Source organism: Macaca nemestrina, chromosome 16, assembly GCF_043159975.1.
Source record: "Macaca nemestrina isolate mMacNem1 chromosome 16, mMacNem.hap1, whole genome shotgun sequence".
NCBI lineage: Eukaryota > Metazoa > Chordata > Mammalia > Primates > Cercopithecidae > Macaca > Macaca nemestrina.
Window position 1 is genome coordinate 87,734,074 of NC_092140.1, and position 25,932 is coordinate 87,760,005.

At 40.8% G+C, this 25,932-nt stretch overlaps 1 protein-coding gene across 1 annotated transcript; it reads left to right on the forward strand.

Annotated features, from left to right (window-relative positions):
* The first annotated feature begins 123 nt into the window (after positions 1–123).
* Positions 124–23,952, forward strand: LOC105463816 (stomatin like 3). Its single transcript, XM_071081700.1, has 7 exons — positions 124–333; positions 12,863–12,966; positions 13,048–13,120; positions 17,041–17,123; positions 19,202–19,405; positions 21,335–21,469; positions 22,830–23,952. The coding sequence occupies exons 1-7, from the start codon at positions 282–284 to the stop codon at positions 23,052–23,054; spliced, it is 876 nt and encodes a 291-aa protein (XP_070937801.1). The 5' UTR covers positions 124–281; the 3' UTR covers positions 23,055–23,952.
* The last annotated feature ends 1,980 nt before the right edge of the window (positions 23,953–25,932 follow it).

The following is a 25,932-nucleotide window of genomic DNA, read 5'->3' on the forward strand; positions in this document are numbered from 1 at the left end:
TTACAGGAAGCAATACCACCAGATGGTCGTATTCTTTCAAGTTTTCTCTATGAACAAAGGCAATCTGAACTCATAAAAGAAATCTTTTTGTTTATGTTATCAGGCTTCCCTCACCAGGGAAACTACTCCTTAGGGAGTTCACTAAAGAGAAGGAATGTCTTTCACTCTCTCATATTTTCTCCTCTCCCCTCTCCCAAGCACATCTGAGTTGCTGCCTGGACTTCACACTTAGCTCCAAACCCATGAAAACTTGCCAAGTATAAAAGCTCCTCAAGAATCAGATGGATTCTAGGGTGTCTTCACCCGAGAAGCAGGATAAAGAGAACTTCGTGGGTAAGTTCCTTTTTCCTGTCTTAGGCTTGTTTTTCACATCTATGGCAAAGCAGGAGTTGTAGCATTATGGAGAGGTATAGAGTATGAGACATATTTGCAGAAATTGACTTCAATTTCATCTATAGCCCAGGATTTTGAATTCATTGCTTGTGCTGATTCATTTGCTTCTGGAACAGCAGCCTATAACTTGCTTTATTTTTCATTCAATTTTTGATAAAATTGTTGTTTATCTTTGCATTTCTTCTTCTTGTATTAAATAGCAAAGATATGTTGAAGAGGCTGACTTTTCTCCAACTTCAAATATTTTCTGATGATGCTGAGATTAAAAAGAAAAGTTGGTTTGAGCTGCATCATGTTTGATAAATAGAGAGAAGTTGAGAAAAATAAAACTTAACTTATAAGTACCAACTACTATCCTTAATACTAATGACTATTATGTGTTACAAAGCATTTTGCTTGCATTATCTCTTTAAATTTTACAATAATCCTGAGGTAGATCCTCTTAGAATCTCATTTTACAAATGAGAAAACTGAGCCTTGGAAAGTTTAAAAAGTTGCCCAGAAAGTGATTATGATGATGGTGTGTGTGTGTGATGATGGTGTGCGTGTGCATGTGTGTGTGTATGACCTAACCTGTGCTCTATACCTTAAGTTGCCAAAAAGCCATAGTACATGTTAGAAATAGAGAACACATTTGGCATTATTAAAACATAAAAGAAAAAACTAGGCTGCGTGCCCTGGTGCATGCCTGTAACACCAGCACGTTAGGAGGCCAAGGCAGGCAGCTCACTTGAGCTCAGGAGTTCGAGACCAGCCTGGGCAACATGGCAAAACTCCATCTCTACAAAAAATACAAAATTTAGTCAGGTGTGGTGGCACATGTCTGTGGCTAAGTGGGAGACTGAGATGGGAGGATTACTTGAGCCCAGGAGGTTTTGGCTTCAGTGAGCTGAGATTGCACCACTGCATTCCAGCCTGAGTGACAGAGCGAGACCCTGCCTTAAAAAGAAGAAAAATAAAAAGGAATAAAGAAAGAAAGAAAAAGGAAAAAGTATACATTTAGAGACATTTACGTGAATTGGAAACGAAAGTTTTCTTTTGAAGTAGGCATGGAAACCTTGATAAGCTTGAAGGCAGTAAATAACATCTGGAAATGCAAGCGGGAGGTCTCGCTTCCCCTTATTTATCTTTCATGAGACATTTAGTTTCCATTTTAACAGGTCAAGACATCAACTCGGTGGATGGCGTGACTGAAGCTGTATCATCAGTGAGATACTTGAAAGTACTCATGAGTTTTCTTGGTTTCGATTTTTGAATATGAAAAACTGGCACTATCACAGAATGAACAGAATGGGGCTTATATTTTGCAATGTCTGATTTCCTGTGCTTTTGTAGTTTCTTAGGAGAGATGCAGTGTGGACCATTCTCCAAGATTTGTGGACTAAGTTTGCCCTTGCAACTCAGATATATATAAAATATATATATTATACAATATAACATATATTATATAAGATGTATCTTATATAATATATAATACACATGTAATATAGTATATATAATTGTATATTATATACTATTTTATATATAATATAAATATAATATATAATATAATTATATATGCTATAATATAAATAAAATATAAATAAAATATAATAAATATATTTAATAAAATATATACATAATTATATTATATATTAAATAAAATATAATATATAATATATAATATATAATACATAAATAAATAAAATATAATACATAATTATATTATATATTATATATTAAATAAAATATAATACATAATTATATTATATATTAAATAAAATATAATATATAATTATATATTATATATTATATAAATAATTTATATTATATTATATATAATTTATAATATGTACTTATGAATACTTGATACTTGACAGCACATAATGACAAATATATTTTTCCAGTTGTCACTTATTTTTTACCTTTTTAATGATACGTTTGATACTAAATATATAAAATTTCAATATATAATATATAAAATATACGCTATATAATATAGTATATGTAATATATATATTTAAAATCTTTATATATATATTGAGCCAGTGTTATTCAGTCCTGTAAGCATTATAGACATTTCCCTTCACAAATGGTGAGGAAATTATTTAATATGTAAATAACTGAGCCCTTGTTGTCCTTTCCAGCAGGAGCGTTATGTGAGAGTGTGCTGCTGGCACACTTTCTTTCTTTTATGTTTAGAGATGGAGTCTTTCTCTGTCTCTCAGGCTAGAGTGGAGTGGTGCAATCTCAACTCACTGCAACCTCAGCCTCCTGAGTAGCTGGGACTACAGGTACGCACCACCATGCCTGGCTAATTTTTGTATTTTTTTAATAGAAATCTGGTTTCGTCATATTGCCCAGGCTGGTCTCGAACTTTTGGGCTTAAGCGACCCTCCAGCCTCAGCCTCTCAAAGTGCTAGGATTACAGGCATGAGCCACTGGGCCAGGCCTGGACCAGCTTTTGAAAGCCACTTGTGTGCCTCTGTTTCTAACTCCAAGCTCATGACGCCACAAGGGTAGATTAGAATCACCTGAATGGGTAGGTGATATTTACACTGTGGAAATGCTATAAGTTAAGACTTTCTTCCTTTCTCAAGGGCCCAATTTTTAGACATTTATTATCACATCACTACTTAATAGCTTCTGACATTCTCTTCTGCCTCCCCTTTATTCTTTTTTGATTTGTTTTGTTTTCTAAGAGTTAAAGTGAATTGGAATTTAAATCACAGAAATCTTAGAAGTTCTTCTCAAAATTAACATGCAAAAGAATCTTCCTGGGGAGCTCCTTAAAATACAGATTCCTAGTCTCTATCCCCAGAAGTTCTAGTACTTAGTCTATGTCTGTGCTGGGTTTAAGATTTGCACCCACACCAGCTCTTGTGAGCTGGCTTGGCTGCCAGGCTAAGAGAGCATTTTTTGTAGGACTATATTCCTTCTCAGCAATTCTGCACTTTCCTTAAAAGTGTTCCTTAATGCCAGCTGTGTGCATAGAGAAAAAGGAAGGAGGGAAGATGAATTACAGGGGATGAAAAGATAATGTTTACCCCTCGTGTTTTACTTTAGATTTCATCTTTGATAATCAAAGTCCTTCATTCTCTAGAGAGAGAACCAGAAAGCTGCTGAAGTTCTATTTTGCTGACTGTGTCTTCACAGGATTGGAAATGAACACCGAAAGGGAGATAGAATGGTTAACACTCATCCCCAAGCTCAGGAAAGGTGATTGTTCTCATTCCACATACTTTTAATTTTTCCTCTGGGAAGCATTTGGTCTTCCCTGCTCTGATAATGCAAAGCACTTCCTTTTTGTAAAATTTGACATGATTATTTATTTTAAATTTTACTTTTAAAAATGGTAAATATAGGCTGGGTATAGTGGCTTATGCCTGCAATCTCAGCACTTTGGGAGGCCAAGGCAAATGGATCACCTGAAGTCAGGAGTTCGAGACCAGCCTGGCCAATACGGTGAAACCTTGTTTCTACCAAAAGTAAAAAAATTAGCCGGGTGTGGTGGTGCCCGTCTGTTATCCCCGCTAATGGGAGGGAGGAGAATCACTTGAATCCGGGAGGCAGAGATGGCAGTGAGTCAAGATCATGTCCAGGGGCAACAGAGTGAGACTCCATTTCAAAAAAACAAACAAACCAAAAAACAAACAAACAAAAAAACAGGTAAATATATCAAAAACAAAGAAAACTCAGAACAATGAAAAGCACTTATATTTCCATTATTTAGAAATAGATGCTGGGGGATAGAGCGAGACCCTGTTGAAAGAAAGAAAGAAGGAAGGAAGGAAGGAAGGAAAGAAAGGAAGAAAGGAAGGAAGGAAAGAAAGGAAGGAAGGAAAGAAAGGAAGAAAGGAAGAAAGAAAGGAAGGAAAGAAGGGAGGAAGAAAGGAAGGAAGGAAGGAAAAGAAGGAGGAAGGAAGGAAGGAAGGAGGGAGCCATTGATAATATTTTGGTTAATTTTTTTCCAATATTTTTTCTATTCTATACATATACTTCTATATAATTGTGATTCTACTGTCCCTATAATTTTGCATTTTACTATTTGTTTTTTTAACATCATACCATAATTATTTTCTCATGCTTTTATAAACTTAAAAATATATACATAATATGACATTGTGTAGATGTATCATAGTTTGCTTAATTATTCCTCCACTGTTATATTTTCAGGGTAGTTTTCATTTACCACTGTAATAAATAACATTGTAATGGGACTTTGGACATAAACCTCAAGGATGAAGTATTTTTATTTGTTGTTGTTGGCAGTGCTGTTATTTCAAACAGAGAGAACTGAAAGCATGGGAGAATTGGGAGAAAGAAGAATGATGCAAGGAAAACATTTCCCCTTCTCCTTCTCCTTCTTCTTTTTAGACAAAGTCTCGCTCGGTTTCCCAGGTTGGAGTGCAGTAGCACAATCTTGGCTCATTGCAAACTCTGCCTCCCGGTTTCAAGCGATTGTCCCACCTCAGCCTTTTGAGCAGCTGGGATTACAGGCGTGTGCCACCACACCCAGCTAATTTTTGTATTGTTAGTAGAGATGGGGTTTCACCATGTTGGCCAGGCCGGTCTCAGACTCCTGACCTCAGGTAATCCACCTGCCTTGGCCTCCCAAAGTGCTGGGATTACAGGCGTGAGCCACCGTGCCCAGCCCTGTTTTCTTCTAGAAATGATGTGTGAGTGAAGGTACAGTCAGGTAGAATGTATGGAGAAAAATGCAAGGACATATGGTTCTTTGGTTTATTGACTTTTTTGAGAGAAAATGGAATCTTGTCTGATGAACCATGGTTTCTATACAAGGACTTTCCAACAGATCAGGAATTCTCTTATGTTGCTGAACATCGCCCCGATCCTGTACTTCAAAGCACTTAAAAGTATGCCCTGCATCCATTCAGCATCCTCTGTGAAGCAGGAGGTGGAGACAAAAAATAAAATACCTGCTCTCAGAGCACTAAAAAATTATGGGGAAGACACAAAAGTTACTAAAAATTACAAGGTCCTATAAAAAAAGTTATGATAGAGGGTGTACAATCGTGTGCCGCTTAACAATGAGGATCCACTCCGAGAAATACGTTGTCAGGTGATTTCGTCATTGTGAGAACATCATAGAGTGTACCTACACAAACCTCAGTGGTACAGCCTACTGTACTCCTGGGCTATAGGGTACAGCCTATGGCTCCTAGCCTACACACCTGTACAGCATGTCGCTGTACTGAATACTGTAAGCAGTTGTGACACTGTGGTATTTGTATATCTAAACATAGAAAAGGTACAATAAAAATAAGAACACACTATGATAATCTTATGGGACCACCATCGTATATGTGGTCCATCATGGACTGAAACATCATTACGTGGTATGTGACTGTATTACAAACTCAAAAGAGGAGCACCCAAAGGTGAGGGTGACAGAGAAAAATCTTCCTGGAAAAGAAGGGGATGTTTGAGCTGAGCCCTGCTGAGGAAAATGTGGGATGCAGAAGGGGGCTGAGGAACACAAAGACCTGTGCGAAGGGACAAGATGTGTGAGGACCTAGGTTACTTTCTCTACTGCAGCGGGTATTCATGTGATGTTAGCACATAGCTTGACTCCCTCATCTGGATCACCTAGACCCATACTGAAAGACCATCAAAAGTCCTGCTACTTGAAAAACAAATTACGAATGTGCAAAGAGCCCATGTGTGAAGCCTGGGCTCTGAGTGGCAGCCTTGCGGTTGCTCCTGCTTTGGGGTGATGGCGATGGGATTCAGCATCCCATCGCCATCATTGTAGGGGACAATGCCTCCAGGGCATGAAGAGGGACACTCAATGGGGCTTTGATTGTGTTGGCAAGGTGTATATTCTTAAGTCAAATAGTGGGTTTAAGCCTAATAGTGGGTTTAAGCCTTTCTCTGAAGATGATTTTGAGGGCTCCGAATTTAAAGAGGAAAGAGTGGGGTGTTGAGAAGTACACAATTTTCATGTAAGAGAGGAGTAGGGGGGAAATAATCAGTCACTCATGCCTGTGTCTGGCTCAGTGAATCTGAATTTTTATATAAGGTAACAGACAGATAGGGGAAAATTCAGGGAATCTGCTTTTTTTTTTTTTTTTTCCGAGCTGGAGTGCAGTGGCCGGATCTCAGCTCACTGCAAGCTCCGCCTCCCGGGTTCACGCCATTCTCCTGCCTCAGCCTCTGAGTAGCTGGGACTACAGGCGCCCGCCACCACGCCTGGCTAGTTTTCTGTATTTTTAGTAGAGACGGGGTTTCACCGTGTTAGCCAGGATGGTCTCGATTTCCTGACCTCGTGATCCACCCGCCTCGGCCTCCCAAAGTGCTGGAATTACAGGCTTGAGCCACCGCGCCCGGCCAGGGAATCTGCATTTTACATAAGGTAACAAAGATAAATGGGACAGGGGAACAATCAGATATGCATTTGTGCCAGGTGGACAGAGGGGTGATGCATCTGTAAAGATAAGCTATCCATTTACATTGCTATGGTGAATTTTAACAGAAATGCTTTAGGGTAAACATCTTGGAGCTCAGTAGGAATTTCCTTGAGGGCAAAAATATGGGGGAGGGGTGTAGCTTTTCATCTTGTAACCATCTTACTCAGGAACCAAAAAGAGGAGGCAGATTTTTGTGACTCAGTTCCCAGCTTGACGTTTCACTTTGGCTTAAGGAGTTTGGGGTCCCAATATTTATTTTCTTTTCACAAGGTAGTTTCACAACTCAGAGAAAGGTGCCCACTGAAGTTAGACTTTTACTTCCCACAGAAACAGATAGGGGTGCTACTTTCTTTGATGTTTATATTCCAAAGGCTAGCTCCTGAGACCTTGAGAAATTTAGTCGTGGGTTGTGAAACTGGCAAGAGGCTTTTCAAAAGATTTAAATCACAAAGAGGCAGAGAAAGAGTTTATATAAGCTAGTATATCCCATTAATGAAACAATACAAAATAAACATATTTTAAAAACAAAGAAAAAAGAATTTATAATGACAATTTTGTTTTTGTTGTTTTTGTTTTATTTAATTTTTTATTTAAGAAAATGCCCTAAGAAAAGGGAGATTAGGGGCCTAGAGTCAGGAAGAAGCCCATCTAAAGTTTAGTCAAGCTGAGATTCGCTTTAAGGTTTTTTGCCCACTATTATATCTCTGAGATTCATCCATATTTTACATACAGCAGTAGTTTTGTCTTTTTTTCTTGCTAAGTAATATTCCTTTGAATATGAATATACCACAACTTCATTTATCCATTCTACTGTTGATGGATTTGGGCGAACTTCATATCTTGGCTTCTGTGAATAAAATGGCAATGAACATTGTTGAACATATTTTTCACTATCATCAGTAGTCATTGCTCTCAGGTGTTAGTTGGAAATTGAATACTGAGTCATAAAGTAGGTACCTGTTTAGCTTTAGTAGACACTTCCAAATAGTTTTTGAGGTGATTGTATCAACTTAACTTCCAACAGCACATCTGAGCACTCCAGTTGCTCCTCAACTTTGCTAAACATGGTTTTGCCAGTCTTTAATGTTTGCTATTCTGGTAGCTGTGTACTGGAATCTAATGGTGGTTTTGACTTTCATTTTTGTGATGTGTAATGTACATCATCCTATTTTGATTGTTTAAAATCATGTCATAATACTTAAACAGTTATTTCTGCTAAGAAACTAAGACTGTGATAACACAGACTTGAGATAAAATATTGTAGGTAGTATTAATCTAATATTTAAATACTGTTGACCAAGCTGAAGTTGAGAAATAAACAACCAAGTCACCTAGCCTGTTTTATTGAGTATAATTCATTCCTGTTTCTAGTATCATTTAAGTGGGGGTAGTGATACAGAACATTCTCTCCTACTTCCCGGCTCACACACGTAGCCAATCTCGCCTTGAGTGTTTGGCCCTGGTTCTAAAGGGTATTTAAGCCTCCCCTGGTGGAAAGAGCTGTATCTAAGCACCAGGAATAATGCCCTGAGGATGTGCCTCTACCAGTGAACCTTGGCTTTGCCTCACTCCCTAAGTCAGTAAAGGTAGACACCACCACTGTCAGTTTGTGGAATTTGTGGGTGTCACCTTACCTAATGAGAGATTAAGATGATGGAGGCAACACTAAATAAACCATGAAGTTCTCTGGTTGCAAAATGAAGGGTTGGCCTTGGTTACATCTTAAGTCCTTCCAGCTGAAGTTAATGGGTGCCTCTCCTCTTGTCAGTGGCTCTGGGCCTCAGCTTTCATAGCTTATGGCTCTACCTTTTTCTTTGCAGATTGAAAGGAAGGTATTGATGAAATATTTTGCTGCTGTTGTCACAGCTGCACACAGGGGGCAGTCTCCACACGTTTCACCAGCTGCAGACTTCCTAGAAGTAAGTGCAGCAGAGTAATTAACCTGGTATCATATCTGTTTCTGTTGTTTCCGTAACCGCCTGAGGGAAAAAATCCTGCCCTCTGCATAAAGAAACACCACAGCATTGTAGTAGAAAAAGAGTTTAATAGATTGGAACTCTTGGAGGCATGTTTCCCATTTTATTCTCCAGCACAGCCTTCGGCATAGAATTGATAAAATATTTGTTAAATGAATGAAAAAACCAGGGGCAACGTGTTGGGGGCAGCAAAATCCATTTCTCTACTAGGAAGTAGGCATATGATGGTGGCTTTATGGTTATGTGACAGTTGTCCAGAGAATACACACGTTTGTGGATTGGGTTCAAACAGACGATCAAATGTGGTCGTCACTTAGTGACCAACAAAGGTGTTGTGCAGCCCCTTTTTCTTCCATCATCCCCTCAGGGCCTTGTATAGCTTGAAGTAGGGCGATTTCTGAAGATCTTTGTATTTAATAATACAATCCCAGCATATCCCTTCAGTCAGAATTGTGATCTTCAAACACTGTTCTCAGTATAGCATCCTAGTTTCAACTGTGGGAGCGAGTGGGGAGAGAGACAGGCTGCCAGGAAGAGTTGCTCTGTGTGGTCTCATTCCCGGCTGTGCATGCTCCCAAGGCTGAGCTGGGAGCCTGCAGGGAAGGTGACAGCAGCACTCACAGCTCCACTTTAACTGGCAGCTAATGAGACCGCAGGCTCCACCAATTCTGCCAGAAGCCACGGCCTGGGTGATTCTAATGCTCCCGTGTAACTCTTGGAAGAATGGTCACATTCTCTTCTCTTGTCTCTGGCAGCATGTCTATTACCTAATGGAGCTGAGCCTCATGTGCACATGTAATGATGCAAGGGCTTGATGGAACTCTAGAGGCGAGCTTGTAGGTCAGTGCGATTTTCTCCGTGACGAACACTTGCTTATGCAGCTGGTGTTAAAGCTGTGTCTACTTTGGAAATGTCCAGGGCTTGGCTCCGGGCATTAAGCACAGTTGGTGTCCTGTTGGAGCCCCAGCTGCCAGTGCATGCTGTGCTGCTAGTCATAGCCCCAGAACACCCCAAGGTTTCTGAATACCAAATATTGCAGTGCCAGGAGGGAGGAAATACCCCAAACGTGGCAGGAACTGTGCTGCCTTCACAATAGTTTTACCAAGATTTTATAAAGGTGCATATTAGCCCAGTGAGATATGTATAAGCACAGCTATTACAGCTGTGTCTGTATAGGCAAAATTGCAAATAACCTTAATGATAAATAGGAGAATGGTAAGTAAACTGAGACACAGGTGTAAGATGGAATAGTATGCAACAATAAAGAAGAATGAGGTAGATGAGTAGGTAATGCCATAGAAATCTATACATGATATAAAGTAGAAATGTGGGTACAGTGTAATGCCATTTATCACAAAATAAAATTTATAAATCAAAGCCAATATTTTCTGAATGTAGATATATGTATGTAAATACATAGGAGTGGGTCTGTGGAGAATACACACCAAACCAGTAACTATAGAACTTCTCTAGATAAAAGCGGGACTGAGGGAGAGGATGGTTTCGGGGAACTTTAGTTGTGTTGCTTAAATTTTTTTTTTCAATGAGAATGTACATCTGTAGGCTCTGTCATGAATACTAAAAAAGCACTAATAAAATTTGACAAAGATTCTATGAGAATGCATAAAGTGTCTTTCCATCTTGTGTAATGATAGTTTGATTCACCTCCATGTGGGTCCAAAGTTTTGGGAGGTGATATTTTAGAAATTTAAATTTCAGAGTATTCAGGCAAGCCCTTATTGTTCAGAATATATATTTATATGCATTTGGAGCCTATAAAAGGCCATTTGTACTCAAAAGTTTTTAATACGAAATATGTAGCTAAAATGTAGTGATTTTCACCTATCAGAATGTAACGACTGAGAAGGTTGGAATGATTTAAGGAGAACAGGACATGTGTGAATATGCACGTCTATGCTGTTGGTGAGAGTGGAGGTTGGTACAAACTTTTTGAAAGGCATTTATCATCTATCAAAATTGTATGACCTAACACTTCTACTACTAGGGATTTATCCTACACAAGTGCCCCAAAACACACATTTAAAAACATTCATCAAAGCGTTGTTTATAAGAGCAAAAGCCCAGAATTCTCCTAAATATTCATGAATTTGGCTCAGGTCTCAAAAAATTAGTAGCAGTAAAATGGGTAACGGGGGATGGATTTGAGGTAGTGTCATTTAGGTTTAGTGACTTTCTGCAATTGGATAGGGAAGAGGAAATGATGACCTGCCTAACTTGGGCAACAGGGTGGATGGTGAAGGCATTGACTGAGATAGAGACAGTATATGGCGTTTGTGGAATGAGCTGGCTGGGGATATCTAGTCCTAGTGCTTGTGTATGGAGAATATAAATCAGCTGGAGGAGATAATGGGGATGAAAATGGGGGTGGTTGTCAAGCAGAACGGAATAAGGAGGAACAAGGATTTAAAATTAGGTAAAATGGGCCGGGTGCAGTGGCTCATGCCTGTAATCCCACCACTTTGGGAGACCAAGGCAGGAGGATGACTTGAGGTCAGGAGTTCGACACCAGCCTGGCCAACATGGCAAAACCCCTTCTCTACTAAAAATACAAAAATTAGCCACGCGTGATGGCAGGTGCCTGTAATCCCAGCTACTCAGGAGACTGAGGCAGGATAATTGCTTGAACCTGGGAGGTGGAGGTTGCAGTGAGCCGAGATTGCGCCACTGCACTCCAGCCTGGGCGACAGAATGAGACTCTGTCTCAAAAAAATAAAAATAATTAAAGGAGGTAAAATGGTGACTATAAAGAATGCTAAATTAAGAGTCAGCCAGACCTGCTTATTTTACAAACAAGAATCCCTGGCCGGGCGCAGTGGCTCACGCCTGTAATCCCAGCATTTTGGGAGGCCGAGGTGGGTAGATCACGAGGTCAGGAGATCAAGACGATCCTGGCTAACATGGTGAAACCCCGTCTCTACTAAAAAATACAAAAAATTAGCCGGTTGTGGTGGCGGGCGCCTGTAGTCCCAGCTACTTGGGAGGCTGAGGCAGGAGAATGGAGTGAACCTGGGAGGCAGAGCTTGCAGTGAGCCCAGATTGTGCCACTGCACTCCTGCCTGGGTGACAGAGCAAGACTCCGTCTCAGAAAAAAAAAAAAAAAAATCCAGAGACATCAGAAATTATATAATTGATGTAATTAATGCTACAGAGTTTTAGGTGGTTGAAGTAGGATTTTAACTCAGTCTCATCCTATTGCAAAGCAATATTCATAAAGCCAAAATGCACCTGCTGTCATTATGTGTGATTAGCAAGCAGAGATCTTATGTGACGAGCCAATATAACAAAACTTTTATGAAAAGTTAGAAATGGCAAATATCAACATCTGACAACAAGTCCCTGGAATACATATTCATCTGTAAATGGGAATAATAGTAGAATACCTGTTTAAAACTGTAGATGTTAATGTATGCCCCAGGAGCCATATAAAAGTAATCTTATTTAATCCTCATCAAATTCTCTACGGTGGGTAACTTCTAACCCCATTCTACAGATGAAGAAACAGAAACCCGGAGACTGAGTGGTCTTCCATCCTAATGCTTTAGAATTGGTAAGTGACAGAGCTCACATAAAAACTCATACCTCGGGACTTTTCAGGATATTTTTCCATGTGCCACACTGTGTCCCTCTGGGTATAATAGTACCTACCTACCTGCCTTAGAGGGTGCTTTGAATTTTACCTCGAGAATTCACAGGACCCAGACATCTGATGATTCTGGTGTGGATGGTCCAGAGATTATATTTTGAGAACTACGGTTTATGTGTTTTGAGAATAATAAACTATAGCAACCCTATAAAATGTAATAATAATTGTTTCTGCTTATTGTTACGAGATTTTTTCTTGGAAGGAATAAGTTCATTTTAATTTTTAAAAACCTGAATAAACATTTGAGTGTGTGTGTGTGTGTGTGTGTGTAACTACATTCATGGTGTAAATGGATTTAGGTTTCCTATTCAGCCACATCAGGCTTGGCCAGTTGTCTGGATAGGTTCCACACCCATGCAGCTGGGTGGCTTTTTAAAGAACCACATTGATTACAGATTTGCTTCCTTCTCATTTCCTAGGTGTCAACAATAAACGGCTTGGTGTATGCGGCTGGCTCCTGTTTTCCCTCTCTTTCCTGTTGGTGATCATTACCTTCCCCATCTCCATATGGATGTGCTTAAAGGTAACACCCTGGGACATAAACTGGGCTCTCTATATGAACTGACAAACCATTAGGACTAAACGTTCTCCCTTAATCTCCTAGATCATTAAGGAGTATGAACGTGCTGTTGTATTCCGTCTGGGACGCATCCAAGCTGACAAAGCCAAGGGGCCAGGTATGAATGACGCTGTGGCTGCCTCTGACAAAGATCAGGGACACCTAATGCTACTGCTACCACCTTCAATATTTTTCCTGGTGGTGCCTATGAAGAGTCAAAGAACAATTGCTGGAAGCTGGCTCTCTTGCCTTTTGGTACAACAGAAGAATGCCACCTTTTTATGCAAGTTGGTGGGAATAACCACCAGTTTGAGAGTCTGGAAATCTGGCCTGGCTTCCTAATTCTCCCTCTGAGAGATTCAATGAATGTGAGCAAAGGGTGGCTCTGGTTACATTGGCTGAATGTCACTTATTACCAGGACCACCAGGAGAATGTGAGAAGAATAAGAGGGAAAGTAAATGGCCAACGTAGACCATTAAGTTACTCAACGAGAGTATATTGAGAGCTGGTGTTTGATGCTCACTCTTTGAAAAGGACTAAGTGAAAAGCAAAAGGTAATTTCCTCTCATGGCAAGTAGATGCATAGAAAGATAGAGCTGGAAACCATTGTACGATGCCTTTTGCCACATCCCTTGGTTTTGAAATAAAAAACATGAGGCCCACATAAGTTTGATGAATGATCTAAGATTATCCTTGTAGTTAGAAATAAAGATGAGCTTTCAGGCCTTCTAACATCTAGTATAGTATAGTGTTTATTTCCATCCTTTCTTTACCATCTTGAAAAAGAAAATATTCCAAATAGTCATGTTATAAAAGAAGGTGGTTTTATTTGTTGTTTCTTATTTTTGCCAGCGGTTGGGGTGTATACTAAAACTATAAGGTACTAAAACTCCCTGAAGTAAGATATTGATTTAATGCTCGTAACTTCTCTGAGCATATATGTAGTTGAACTATAGGAAATTGCTGACTTTGTTTTGACTCCCAAACATGGCAATTTCATAGGATTAATTCTAATACTCTGGAAATGAGGGGCTACCAAAAGCACTGTCTTAGAAGGCACAGGAAAAGCAATTGTTACTAGCTATATTTCTCTGATAACATTTGCTTTCTGCCCCCATTATGGCTTGTTTGAATAAATTGTTCTCTCTGCCACTGGGAGGTCTCTGGGGTAGGAACTTTCCTAAGCATCGCGATGCTCTGTGTGCTTTGCCCTTGGCCATAAGCCATGGATCTGTTAATATATAAAAAAGTATGGGAAACTTCAAGAGGAGAAACTTGTGAAGGAGGCTTCTTGGCCTTTTTTTTTTTTTTTTTTTTTGAGATGGAGTCTCGCTCTGTTGCCCAGGCTGGAGTGCAGTGGTGTGATCTCAGCTCACTGCAACCTCTGCCTTCCAGGTTCAAGTGATTTTCTCGCCTCAGCCTCCCGAGCAGCTGGGATTACAGGCACCCACTATCATGCCCGGCTAATTTTTGTATTTTTGTAGAGATGGGGTTTCACCATGTTGGCCTGACTGGTCTTGAACTCCTGATTTCAGTTGATCTGCCCATCTCGGCCTCTCAAAGTGCCTGGATTACCGGCATGAGCCACCACACCCAACAACCATTTCAAGCATAATCTTACTTGTCTAATTTCATAAAGGACCTAAAGAAAAAGAAGGTAAAAACTACTTACAGATGTTCTCGTGAGTTTGGCAAAGCAAGAATCATTCAACTGAGTTATAACAGCCCAAGATTAACTTCTTCCTGGTTCTGTTCCACCTGGTGGGGCTAAGATTATAAGTTAAAATAAATTTTGGATCCAAGAGAAGCAGAACAGCCAGAACTTGGAGGCCTCTAGAGAAAAATATGTCACTTTTAAATGAATTTTCCCTGAAGATTTCACCATTAAATGTCTCAGGATAACAACTCTCGTCATACCTGTCTCTGGGGTAATGAGTTACCTCAGAATGTCATAAGGACAAGAGGGAAACAAGCCAAATTGCTAATGGAAAACCTTTCCACTTTTATAAATTGTAAATTATTCTTGAATAATAGCTGATACTTCATGAGCATTTAACACATACCTGGCGCTGTGGTTAGTACTTTATTTCATTATCATGTTGAATCAGGCTTAATCTTCACTACCAGCTTATATCTATTAGGTAACCAAAGTGTTAGGTGAGTTTTCCCTAGTCACAAGGCTACTAGGTAGTAGGGTTGGGACTTAACTCTGTCTAGTTCTCAGGTCCATGATTTTAACCACAGTGACCTGGCACCAAAAATGGCAGTAAGGTTTAGAGGCCAAAAGAAATAAAGCACTTTAGCAGCGTATTTTGCGGACACTGCCACCCCTTTGCGTGGTGTTTGGCTCCAGAACTGGTTTCTGCTGTGAAAACAAACCAATAGTGCAAAGCCTTCTTGATTAATGGAAACAGATTAGTGTCCCCATCTTGCCGACATGCCTTGTGGTTCTAATCTTTGTAACTCTCACAGTAAAGAATGACATTCACCAGGGTAATGTTAAGAGTTCCCAGGGTCCTCTAATGAGCTTTCTTATGCCCATCCTTCCCTGACCCAGCCCCAACTTAATGCCCCACAAATCAGAAAGAAGTAGATGTGTTTACAGCTGGAGAATGCTATTGTACATGAATCAGATCAGGGCTGTGGAGAAACTATTAATTCTGGAATACATTGATTTAGAGGAATGTGAGACCCTGGGAAGATTTTAATTCAATAATCCTTCATTACTATTTAAATTGACTGAGAATGTTGGTAGTCACTGATATTCAAAGTCAAAAGTCTATTACTTGAATCTGTTACGTGAGTATCTTTATTATAAGGAAACTACTTCCCAAAATATTTTTTTGGTGGAGTACTTTAGAGCAAATACAAAATACCAGATCATGTCATTTTACCTGTAAACACTTTAGTCTATGCATCTAGCTGATAAGGACTTTATTAACACCGTGCTGCTGTGGTCTGAGTATTTGTGTCCTCCCAAAATTCATAGGTTGAAGCTAATCACCAGTGTAATGATATTAGGAGATGGGGCCCCTGGGAGGGGTATTAGATCATAAGGGAGTCATCCTCACGAGCGGCCTTGTAAAGGAAGTCTAAGAGACCTGCCTTGTCCCTTTCAGGATACCACATGACCATCTATACACCTGGAAATGAGCCCTCACAAGGCACTGTATCTATATGCACCTTGATCTTGGACTTTCCAGGCTCCAGAACTATATGAAATAAGCTTCTGTTGTTTCTAAGCCACCCAGTTTATGGTATTTTGTTGCAGAAGCCTGAACAGACTAAGACACATGCCATTATCACAACCAGGACAGTGAACTAGAACACCTTAATATCTTCTTCTTTTTTTTTTGAGACAGAATTTCACTCTTGTTGCCCAGGCTGGAGTGCAGTGGCACGATCTCAGCTCACTTCAACGTCTGCCTCCTGGGTTCAAGCGAATCTCCTTCCTCAGCCTCCCGAGTAGCTGGGATTACAGGCACGCATGACCGTGCCCAGCTGATTTTTTAAATTTTTTTTAAAATTTTTAGTAGAGATGGGGTTTTGCCATGTTGGCCAGGCTAGTCTTGAACTCCTGACCTCAGATGATCCACCCGCCCTGGGCTCCCAAAGTGCTGGGATTACAGGCATGAGCCACCATGCCCGGCCTTAACAAATCTTTTAATCTGCATTCTGTGTTCAAATTTCCCACTTGTCCCAAAGGTGCTTTTCACAATTGGTCAGAATATTATTTTCAATTAATGTCAAAGTAAACACTTGGGTAGAAGCAGATTGTTTTAAAAACAAAAACCAAAATTAAATGTCAGGGATCTTTAGCTTCTTACCAAAAGACTTTACTTCCCAGGAAATTACTTTTCCTTAGTCACTGACTTAGAGGATGAAATCATTTTTCTCAGAGTTTCACGTGTTCATACTGAAGATCATCTGAGAAACATGTATCGCCCCATGTAAGTGATGCACCACACTGCTATGAGACTACTTGTAGTTATTTGCAATAGAGCAACATTTTAAACTGATTTTTTTTTTTCTCATAGGTTTGATCCTGGTTCTGCCATGCATAGATGTGTTTGTCAAAGTTGACCTCCGAACAATTACTTGCAACATTCCTCCACAAGAGGTAGTACTGATTAAGGATATGTCGCTCGAAATTAAAGGTGTATTTTCCCTATTGTACGGACAATTACAACTTTATAGTACACTTTTAAACTACAGGAGAGGAGGTGAGCTGAGTACCCCCAGAGACCTACTTGAATTGCCCGTGGTGGTTCCTGAAACTACCAAGAATTTGTTTTGCCAAATGAGAATGAAGCCAAGAGCAAGGAGACTTAGAATTGGCCTGGTGTGAGAAAGCCTGACAGCAGAGAACTAGTCAGCAGGAAAGCTGAGATGGAGAATGACAGAGCAGAAGCTTGAAAGAGACAGACAGACACTGTATAAAACAGCTGAATAGAATCTGACAGAGGGCAGATGGATGGCAGTGGCTGTTTTTGATTCCACTCTCTCTATCACCCTCTCCGAACAATTTTTCATAATATCCACATGAGTACCATTTGCTTTTGACTTTAAATTATTTCTGTGTTTGGGTGCGATAGAGGGGCAGGCATAAGGACAGAGGAGAGGCTGTCAGGGCCCACTCGTGTTTGTATTTCACATAAGTCTTTTTTTTTTTTTTTTTTTTTTGAGACAGAGTTTCATCCTTGTCGCCCAGGCTAGAGTGCAGTGGTGCAATCTCGGCTCATTGCAACCTCCCGGGTTCAAGCGATTCTCCCAAGTAGCTGGGATTATAGATGCCTGTGACCGCACCCAGCTAAGTTTTGTATTTTTAGTGGAGACAGGGTTTCACCAACTTAGCCAGACGGGTCTCTCGAACTCCTGACCTCAGGTAATCCTCCCGCTTCGGCCTCCCAAAGTGCAGTGATAACAGGCCTGAGCCACTGCACCCAGCCCACATAAGTCTTTTAATTCTTGAAGTACTACAAGTAAATGACCAGAACAGTAACTCAGCAATAGGGAAGAGGAACAGAGTTACTAATTATCATGTCACCCTCTCATAACCAAAGTGGTTCAGGTTAGAGGAAAAGAAATGCAGGACCTAGGATATGGGAGGGCAATGGTGATAAGAAGACAGAAAATCCACATTTATAAATATATGTTAGTTTTCTTCTGTCTGGTTCAGGAAACTCAACCAGGACTCAAACATGGTGTCTTCATGTCACTTAGGAACTGCAGAATACTTTTGAATTCAGCCCCGGGTCAGACGTGGTGGCTCAGGCCTGTAATCCCAGCACTTTGGGAGGCTGAGGCAGGCGGATTACTTAAGGTCAGGAGTTCAAGACCAGCCTGGCCAACATGGTGAAGCACCGACTCTACTAAAAATACAAAAATTAGCTGGGCATGGTGGCATGCACCTGTAATCCCAGCTACTCAGGAGACCGAGGCAGGAGAATCAGTTGAATCTGGGAGACGGAGGTTGCAGTGAGCAGAGATTGTGCCACTGCTCCAGTCTGGGTGACGAAGCCAGACTCCGTCTCAAAAAAAAAAAAAAAAAAAAGAGAATTCAGCTGTAGTCAGGAGAGGTTGGGATGCTTAGTGACCTTTAATAGGGACTTTTCTGGCTCTGTAATGGACAGTTCTAGGTTCTGCTTCCCTAGTATACCCAGAAATCTCTCACTTGCTCCAAAACATTCTGTCACATTATTCAGAATGATTGATGCTGAACCTCTCCATAGAGCTGAATCGATTTTTCTTTACATGGTCTCTGGTGCCATCTATGTTTTCTAAGATACACTGCTTCAAGTCTGATAAAAACTGAAAACCAAAGAGTACAGGTATCAGGGAAACAAGTGTTCTACCTCTGCTTAGAAAATTGAAGATAATAGAATGACAGAAGGGCTGTACTGTTACATTTAAAATGGAAGGGCCTGTTCTTAGGATGTCAAGTCAAGGGTTTCTGCCTATAGGATGTAAAGCTTCTTAAAGATGAAGTCACAGGGGTAAGTATAATGACAGCTTTAGAGGAATTGCGTATCAGCTGGGAAGATATTCTGTCCAAGTCAGAACAGGTTTTAGGTGACTATAGCATGAGTTGTCGTTACTGCTCTCCTTCTGTGGAGGATGGCTCTTGGGCTGGCTGTCACTTTGTCAGCAGTGGTGAAAGTCATAAATAAGTGATTTTGCCCTGTTCTTACTCGACAGATCCTCACCAGAGACTCCGTGACTACTCAGGTAGATGGAGTTGTCTATTACAGAGTCTATAGTGCTGTCTCGGCAGTGGCTAATGTCAACAATGTCCATCAAGCAACATTTCTGCTGGCTCAAACCACTCTGAGGAATGTCTTAGGGACACAGACCTTGTCCCAGATTTTAGCTGGACGAGAAGAGATCGCCCATAGCATCCAGGTGAAGATACCATGAGCTAATAGCCTATATCTTTAACTCATTGATTTTAATTATTAGTGATGATGAAATATCAGCAGTTCAAAACATCCCCACCACATGCATGCTTGCACACACTCACACACAGACAACTGCTCTAGAGGTGAGCTTCCGTTGTGATTTCACTCACCTGTTACCACAAGAAATATATTTAAATATCTGAGTGCAAGAAGGCAGTTGCTGAAATTGTGCCCCTTATCCATTTTCTTTGGAATTCAAAATTACGAATTAACATCTTACCAGTAGTCTTTTCTGAAGAAGTTAGAGATCAGATTTATTTTTAGCTTAGATTACTCCAGGAGTGCAGCCATTTCTCAGGTAGCCTATATATTTAAATAGTGTGAAAGTTAAATTCAATTGAGACACCATAGACCTGTCATCTCTAGAAATTCTTACACCATACCATCAATATCACTAACAACATTAATAGTAATGATAATTATAATATCAATGAAGATGTAACAGCTATCGATCTCATCTCTTACACACATGAGTTTATGAACAAGAATACTTCTGTATTTTCTTTTTTTGAGATGGAGTCTCGCTCTGTCGCCCAGGCTGGAGTGCAGTGGCCAGATCTCAGCTCACTGCAAGCTCCGCCTCCTGGGTTTTACGCCATTCTCCTGCCTCAGCCTCCCGAGTAGCTGGGACTACAGGCGCCGGCCACCTCGCCCGGCTAGTTTTTTGTATTTTTTAGTAGAGACGGGGTTTCACCGGGTTAGCCAGGATGGTCTCGATCTCCTGACCTCGTGATCCGCCCGTCTCGGCCTCCCAAAGTGCTGGGATGACAGGCTTGAGCCACCGCGCCCGGCCTATTTTCTTAGATCAATTGGATTCTGAGCTTCTTTTCTGTAAGTTAATTATATAAAGACATTCAACTTTGGTTCTTCTTGGCCTCTCCTCTAGTCCCTGAGGTAGAGGAAAGATCCCAAGCTTTTATGAGGCCGTATGAGTTCTGCATGATAATTCTCCATATTGTTTATATGTGACCCATGAATTTAACAACTCAAAGGTATCCCATCCACAGCCAGGTCACTGACTTCTTGTGAGGTGTCACTATCTCTCAGTGTCCTGCAGGGATCCCAGAAAGGCAAGGGAGGGATCTCTTGCTGTTTGGTAGCAGAGATCTCTGCCCCCACCCCTTTAGGGGAGCTATCCTTCTGATCCTACCATTTCTCAAGACATTCATCTTCTCCAGGATGACCAGCAAGATATCTTCAATGGTTTTAAGCTTTTACAAAGACAAGCGTATCTTTGCATTTATTGCTTCTGCCTCGAAAAATATGCCTTGCTTCTTCTTTAAAGCTGGCCATAGAGCAGAAGTTAAACAGCGTGAGATAAATAATATCTTGAAAAGGACCCAATAATAGTATGCACTGAATCATTGTTAGGTACTGAGAGAGATCTTATATGCATTGTCTCCAAATCTAATAACAGTCCTGAAAGAAAACCTTTTATAGGTAAGAAAACTGAGAGCCAGATAAGTTCAGAAACTGTCCTGATGATTCACAACTGCAAATGGCAGAGCCAAGGCAAAATCCAGGTCTGTCTAAGAAACCCATTCATTGCTGTCTGCTTGATACCAGTGACAAGCAAATTTGGGATATTTGCTCAAATCTAGACGGATCTCATATACCTCCTTGGGAATGGTTTTGGGGTAGATCCTGCTGATGGACACCCACTAAAAGGTCTGCCATGAGATTCACTTTAAAGTCCAGAAAATGATCAATAAGGTTAACTCTTATTCTCTTCCCAAATTGTCTCACTCCAAATGCTGTAAATGCAACAACAACAAAAAAAAGAAAAATGTATCTTGCAAGTATAAAACATAACAGAAACGTACATCATATCACCTGTCTTTCTTATTAGTCTTTTCTTTTGATTTGGAAACAGACTTTACTTGATGATGCCACTGACCTGTGGGGGATCCGGGTGGCCCGAGTGGAAATCAAAGATGTTCGGATTCCCGTGCAGTTGCAGAGATCCATGGCAGCTGAGGCTGAGGCCGCCCGGGAAGCCAGAGCCAAGGTGAGGGCTGTGCAGTTCACACATGGAGGGAGAACCGCCTAGCATTGGGGCCAACAAGGATAGGACTTGAACCGAAGATTGGGTCTCTCAATTATCTTCATAAGAAAGGGGTTTCTTTTCCCAGTTTTACTGAGAATTTTCCCTGAATTAAAAGGTAACCAGCAGCTTACTGCACCTTGAGGAAGTTTGGTAGCAGGTCTTGCGTTAAGAGGACGCTCAGTAACATACTGAGTGACTTAGCCAAGTAGGTCCCAACTCCAGCCGCATGTCAGTGTTCCCTGGGGAGAATTTAACAAAACAAAACAGAATACCAATTTCCAAGCCTTATTCAAACCCAGGCTTGAAGCAGTCTCGTGTGGGCTAAGAAACCTATATTTTCATAAAGCTGGTGACTTAAATGTAGCCAACATGGAACCTGTCTTTTGCGCATCGTTGTTCTTATATATTAAATGTTGCTGGAATAAAAGGGGGCAATTAAATACAATCCAGGTAAGAATTACAAAAGGGAAGTGTACCCTGGCTCTGAATGTCCTTGAATCTGTTGAGATTCTGGCTTTCAGGCCTGTGTGGATGGCTTTCCTGAAGTATCAGAAACCAACTGGGCTTTCAAGCCTGTGGGTATCCTCTTTGGAAACTTACCTGTTAGCTGATGAAGGCGTTTCTTTGACTCATTTCTGACTCATCTCTGGTTTATCTGCTAAGCTCCAGCAGCTTCCAAGAAGGGACTCGGCAACGAGAGAAGAGAGATCACTTTTTCACCTGGGTAGATGGCCACAGATAGGGCAGCTGAATCACTCTTGGACAGTCTGAGAGCTCGAAAGAGTGATGTACTTAAGAGATTGCCAGTGTTACAAGGCTGGCACTTATTGCTACTTGTAATCCAGAGCCAAGAGAACTAGAAACAATTCTCGGTTTGTAAGAATGACACCAAAGTGGCAACAGAATGAACTTAAAAACATCTAAGATAAGTAAAAATGATAAAAACGTCAGTTAGAGGCCTTAAATTTCAGACGTCTCTGAAAATGAACACAGCAAGTAGTGAGGCTCCAAAGTGCTTCAAGGCATTAGTAGGGTAGGTGCCAAGTATTCACTTGTATTCAAGAGAGTACTTTTATTTTTGTTTGACAATAAAATCTAGGGACCTGTCATTTGTAAAATATAACTCCTTGCTTCCTGCAACCTCGTTGAATTTCTCTAATTACGTTAGGAAGTGAAACTCTTATCCTGGCCAAAGAAGTAGATGAAACACATGTGGCAACATGGGGACTGGGGAGAGGGGTATCAATACAGACCCAGAAAAAGAAAGCACTAGTTACAGTGTAAAGTTTTATTTCTGAACGATTTTTTTCTGTCATTTCAGGTCCTTGCAGCTGAAGGAGAAATGAATGCTTCCAAATCTCTGAAGTCAGCCTCCATGGTGCTAGCTGAGTCTCCCATAGCTCTCCAGCTGCGCTACCTGCAGACCTTGAGCACGGTAGCCACCGAGAAGAATTCTACAATTGTGTTTCCTCTGCCCATGAATATACTAGAGGGCATTGGTGGGATCAGCTATGATAATCACAAGAAGCTTCCAAATAAAGCCTGAGGTCCTCTTGCGGTAGCCAGTTATTGCATAGAGAGTGGTGTCTATTCCTATGGAGAAGCCAGCAGTTAGAAACGGAGAGAATTGCAACACTGTTCATGTAACAGTAACTCCACAGATGGAAGAGTATTGGCAGGAAAAAGCTCTAGAGGCTATATGGAGAAAAAAAAAAAAGCAAAAATGAGACCTGTATATTACTTTTATTTTTAAGACCATAATCAACTTTATAATATTCTTATATAATTAATTAGTGGTGGTCTCTGACTTTATAGCAGGAACTTTCTGGTAATATGAGAAGAAATCATTGGGTGACTGTGACTAATGTTTCAGAATTACTTTTTAACTGTTGTATGAAGCGCTCCAGATAATTTATAAAGTAACATAGGCCTCATATTTACACTGTATATTTGCTTTATAACTCCGAAGTAGTTATTTGCTAAAACTCCAATGGTTGCAATCAAACCCCACAATGCTGAAAACAGATTGATTTTGATGTTAAGAACAAAAGAAGTATGGAAACTTCTAGGCTCAGACCTGTCCCCTGTGCCACAAGGCAAACTGCGTTCAGCCCACAGTCCAGGTCTCTTGCCGCATGTCCTACAGGGAGTGGCCAACTCTCCACCTCCCTGCACCATTGTCAGAGGGTGGGACAGGGCACATGAAAGCGGCCAGCTCCTGTCAACTTATTTACTTACAAGGGAGAATGCTTGGAAAGGTTGTGTTGGTTGAAACCACTGAGGAGCCCCACCCTGGGGATTGCATGTTTTCACTCTGTTCTTAGTCCCAGGAGCCACAGGTAATCGAGAATGTTTGTGAACTCTATCCACATCCCCTCCCCCACCTGCCAAATAACCTGTTAAAAACAAAGAAGGCATAGAATAGAAATGAATTGCAAAAGTTACATTGTGGGAGGTTATTTCGTTGCCATGGTGCAATTTCCTTTTGGGATCAGTTTTGAGAAATGGGCTAGAATTTTTAAAAGTTATTATTTTTGGACAGTCTTTGTATTACACTGTGCTCAGCCCTTTAGGGATGCCAAGAAATATCTTTATTTTACAGGTAAGGAAGTGATGTTATGAGGCTAAATCACATGGCCAAGGTTCCTCAGCTAGCGAGTGCTGGGTTAGGATTGAAAACCATGTTTCAATCTAAACTCCTTGCTCCTAAACATCATCAAGTTTTATTTTGAGGAAGTGTGAGCCAAAGGGAGAGAGCACTCTAGTTCCTTTTTGCTTTCAACACCAAACTTTTAGGTTCTGGAAGTCCAGGCACCTACTGTAGTGTCCGGGACTACACGTGCATGCACACATATGTGTATGTGTATGCACACCATTCCTACACGCTTCATGCTCCTTTTCACACTCCACACACACCCTCCATATAACCTCACCATCCTCACATCCTCCACCTCTGCTCCCATCCCTCCCTGTCCTTATCACACACATCCTTTCGACACATAGGCATCAACTACATAGTGCAAAATGGGAATAATGCTCTACCTTTGCTTTTATAACCTTCCCCCAGCCCCCATGAAACCATATGAGTGTTGGACAATCCACAGCTTCTGAATCTAGTACTTGATCCTACTGACTTGATGACTCCAGCACTCATGTTTAACCCACTAAGGCTTATACATTTTCATTATATACTAAGAACTTGCCTTTTAACAGGAACTGAGGACTTAGGAACATCGGCAGAAACCTATAAGACAGGTCATCCACATCAGCTAGAATCTGAGTCCACAAAGTTATGCCATTTAGACACTTAACTGATAGCCCTTACATCTTCAGAACAATGACACAGGTTCAACCCACGCCAGGGCACCTCCTACACTGAGAACCACAGGAGAAGGAGGCCCTGCTTATACAAGGGCAAAAGTCTCTTTTTAGCCTTGTTCCAGAAGTCTAGAGCTGTTCCTTGTTTTGGTTTCAGTGATTAGCCTTAAAAATGCAAATCTTTCCTGGCAATGTACATCAAATTGTAAACTAGTGGTTCTTGCTGAAAGTAAACATCGTCTCACTCATTTAGAACCTCTTTTTTTGAAATGCACAACCTGGTTGCATCCTTGTGGATTGGCAATGGGGGTATGAGAGCGGTATCAGAATATTTGAGGCTGTGGGAGATGCAGTTTGAAAACTTCCAGGAAATTCAAATTATTCCACCCCCTCCAGTACAAAGCTTCATTAATTCTTTAGCATTATAATATATCTTACTGCATTAGTTACTAAAGGCTGACTAAAGAAGGCTCCTGTGAAGGTGAGTATATTTTGGGGCCAATGGTCTGGAGAAGAATCAAGAAATGGTCAGAGTTCTTCTGGAACGAGGATGCCAAGGCTAATATTCAAAACACAGTCATATGCACCTCTAGAATAAGACTAAAGATTTTGTTTGTTTGTTTGTTTTTGTCTGTTTGTTTTCTGGGGGAGGGAAGTTGGAAGGCAAGGTGAGGCCAGAAGGGGGAAAGAGTAGACAACCTCCCTTGCAGAGAGAAGTGTCCATTCTCCTTGTAATGCAGCTCCAGGGCTCACAGTCATCACCATCAATATTGAAGCCGGTGCAGATAATCCCAATCAGGTGGTTTTCCTGTTTTAACAACAGGAATGGTTTGGCATGGCCATAGTGCTGAAGCAGGGTTTGAAGTCCCCAGTCATCACAGACATTGTGCCTTTGTTGCTGGGCCTAGAGGTAATACCAGTGATTCTGGTGCTATTTTAGTGAGTTCAGGCTATAGTAACAAAATCCCATAAATTGGGTAGCTTATAAACTGTCAATTGAAATTTATTTCTCACAGTTCTGGGGACTGGGAAGTCCAAGAATAAAGGTGCAAGCAGATTTGGTGTCCGGTGAGAGACCACTTCATAGACGGGGCCCTCTCCCTGTG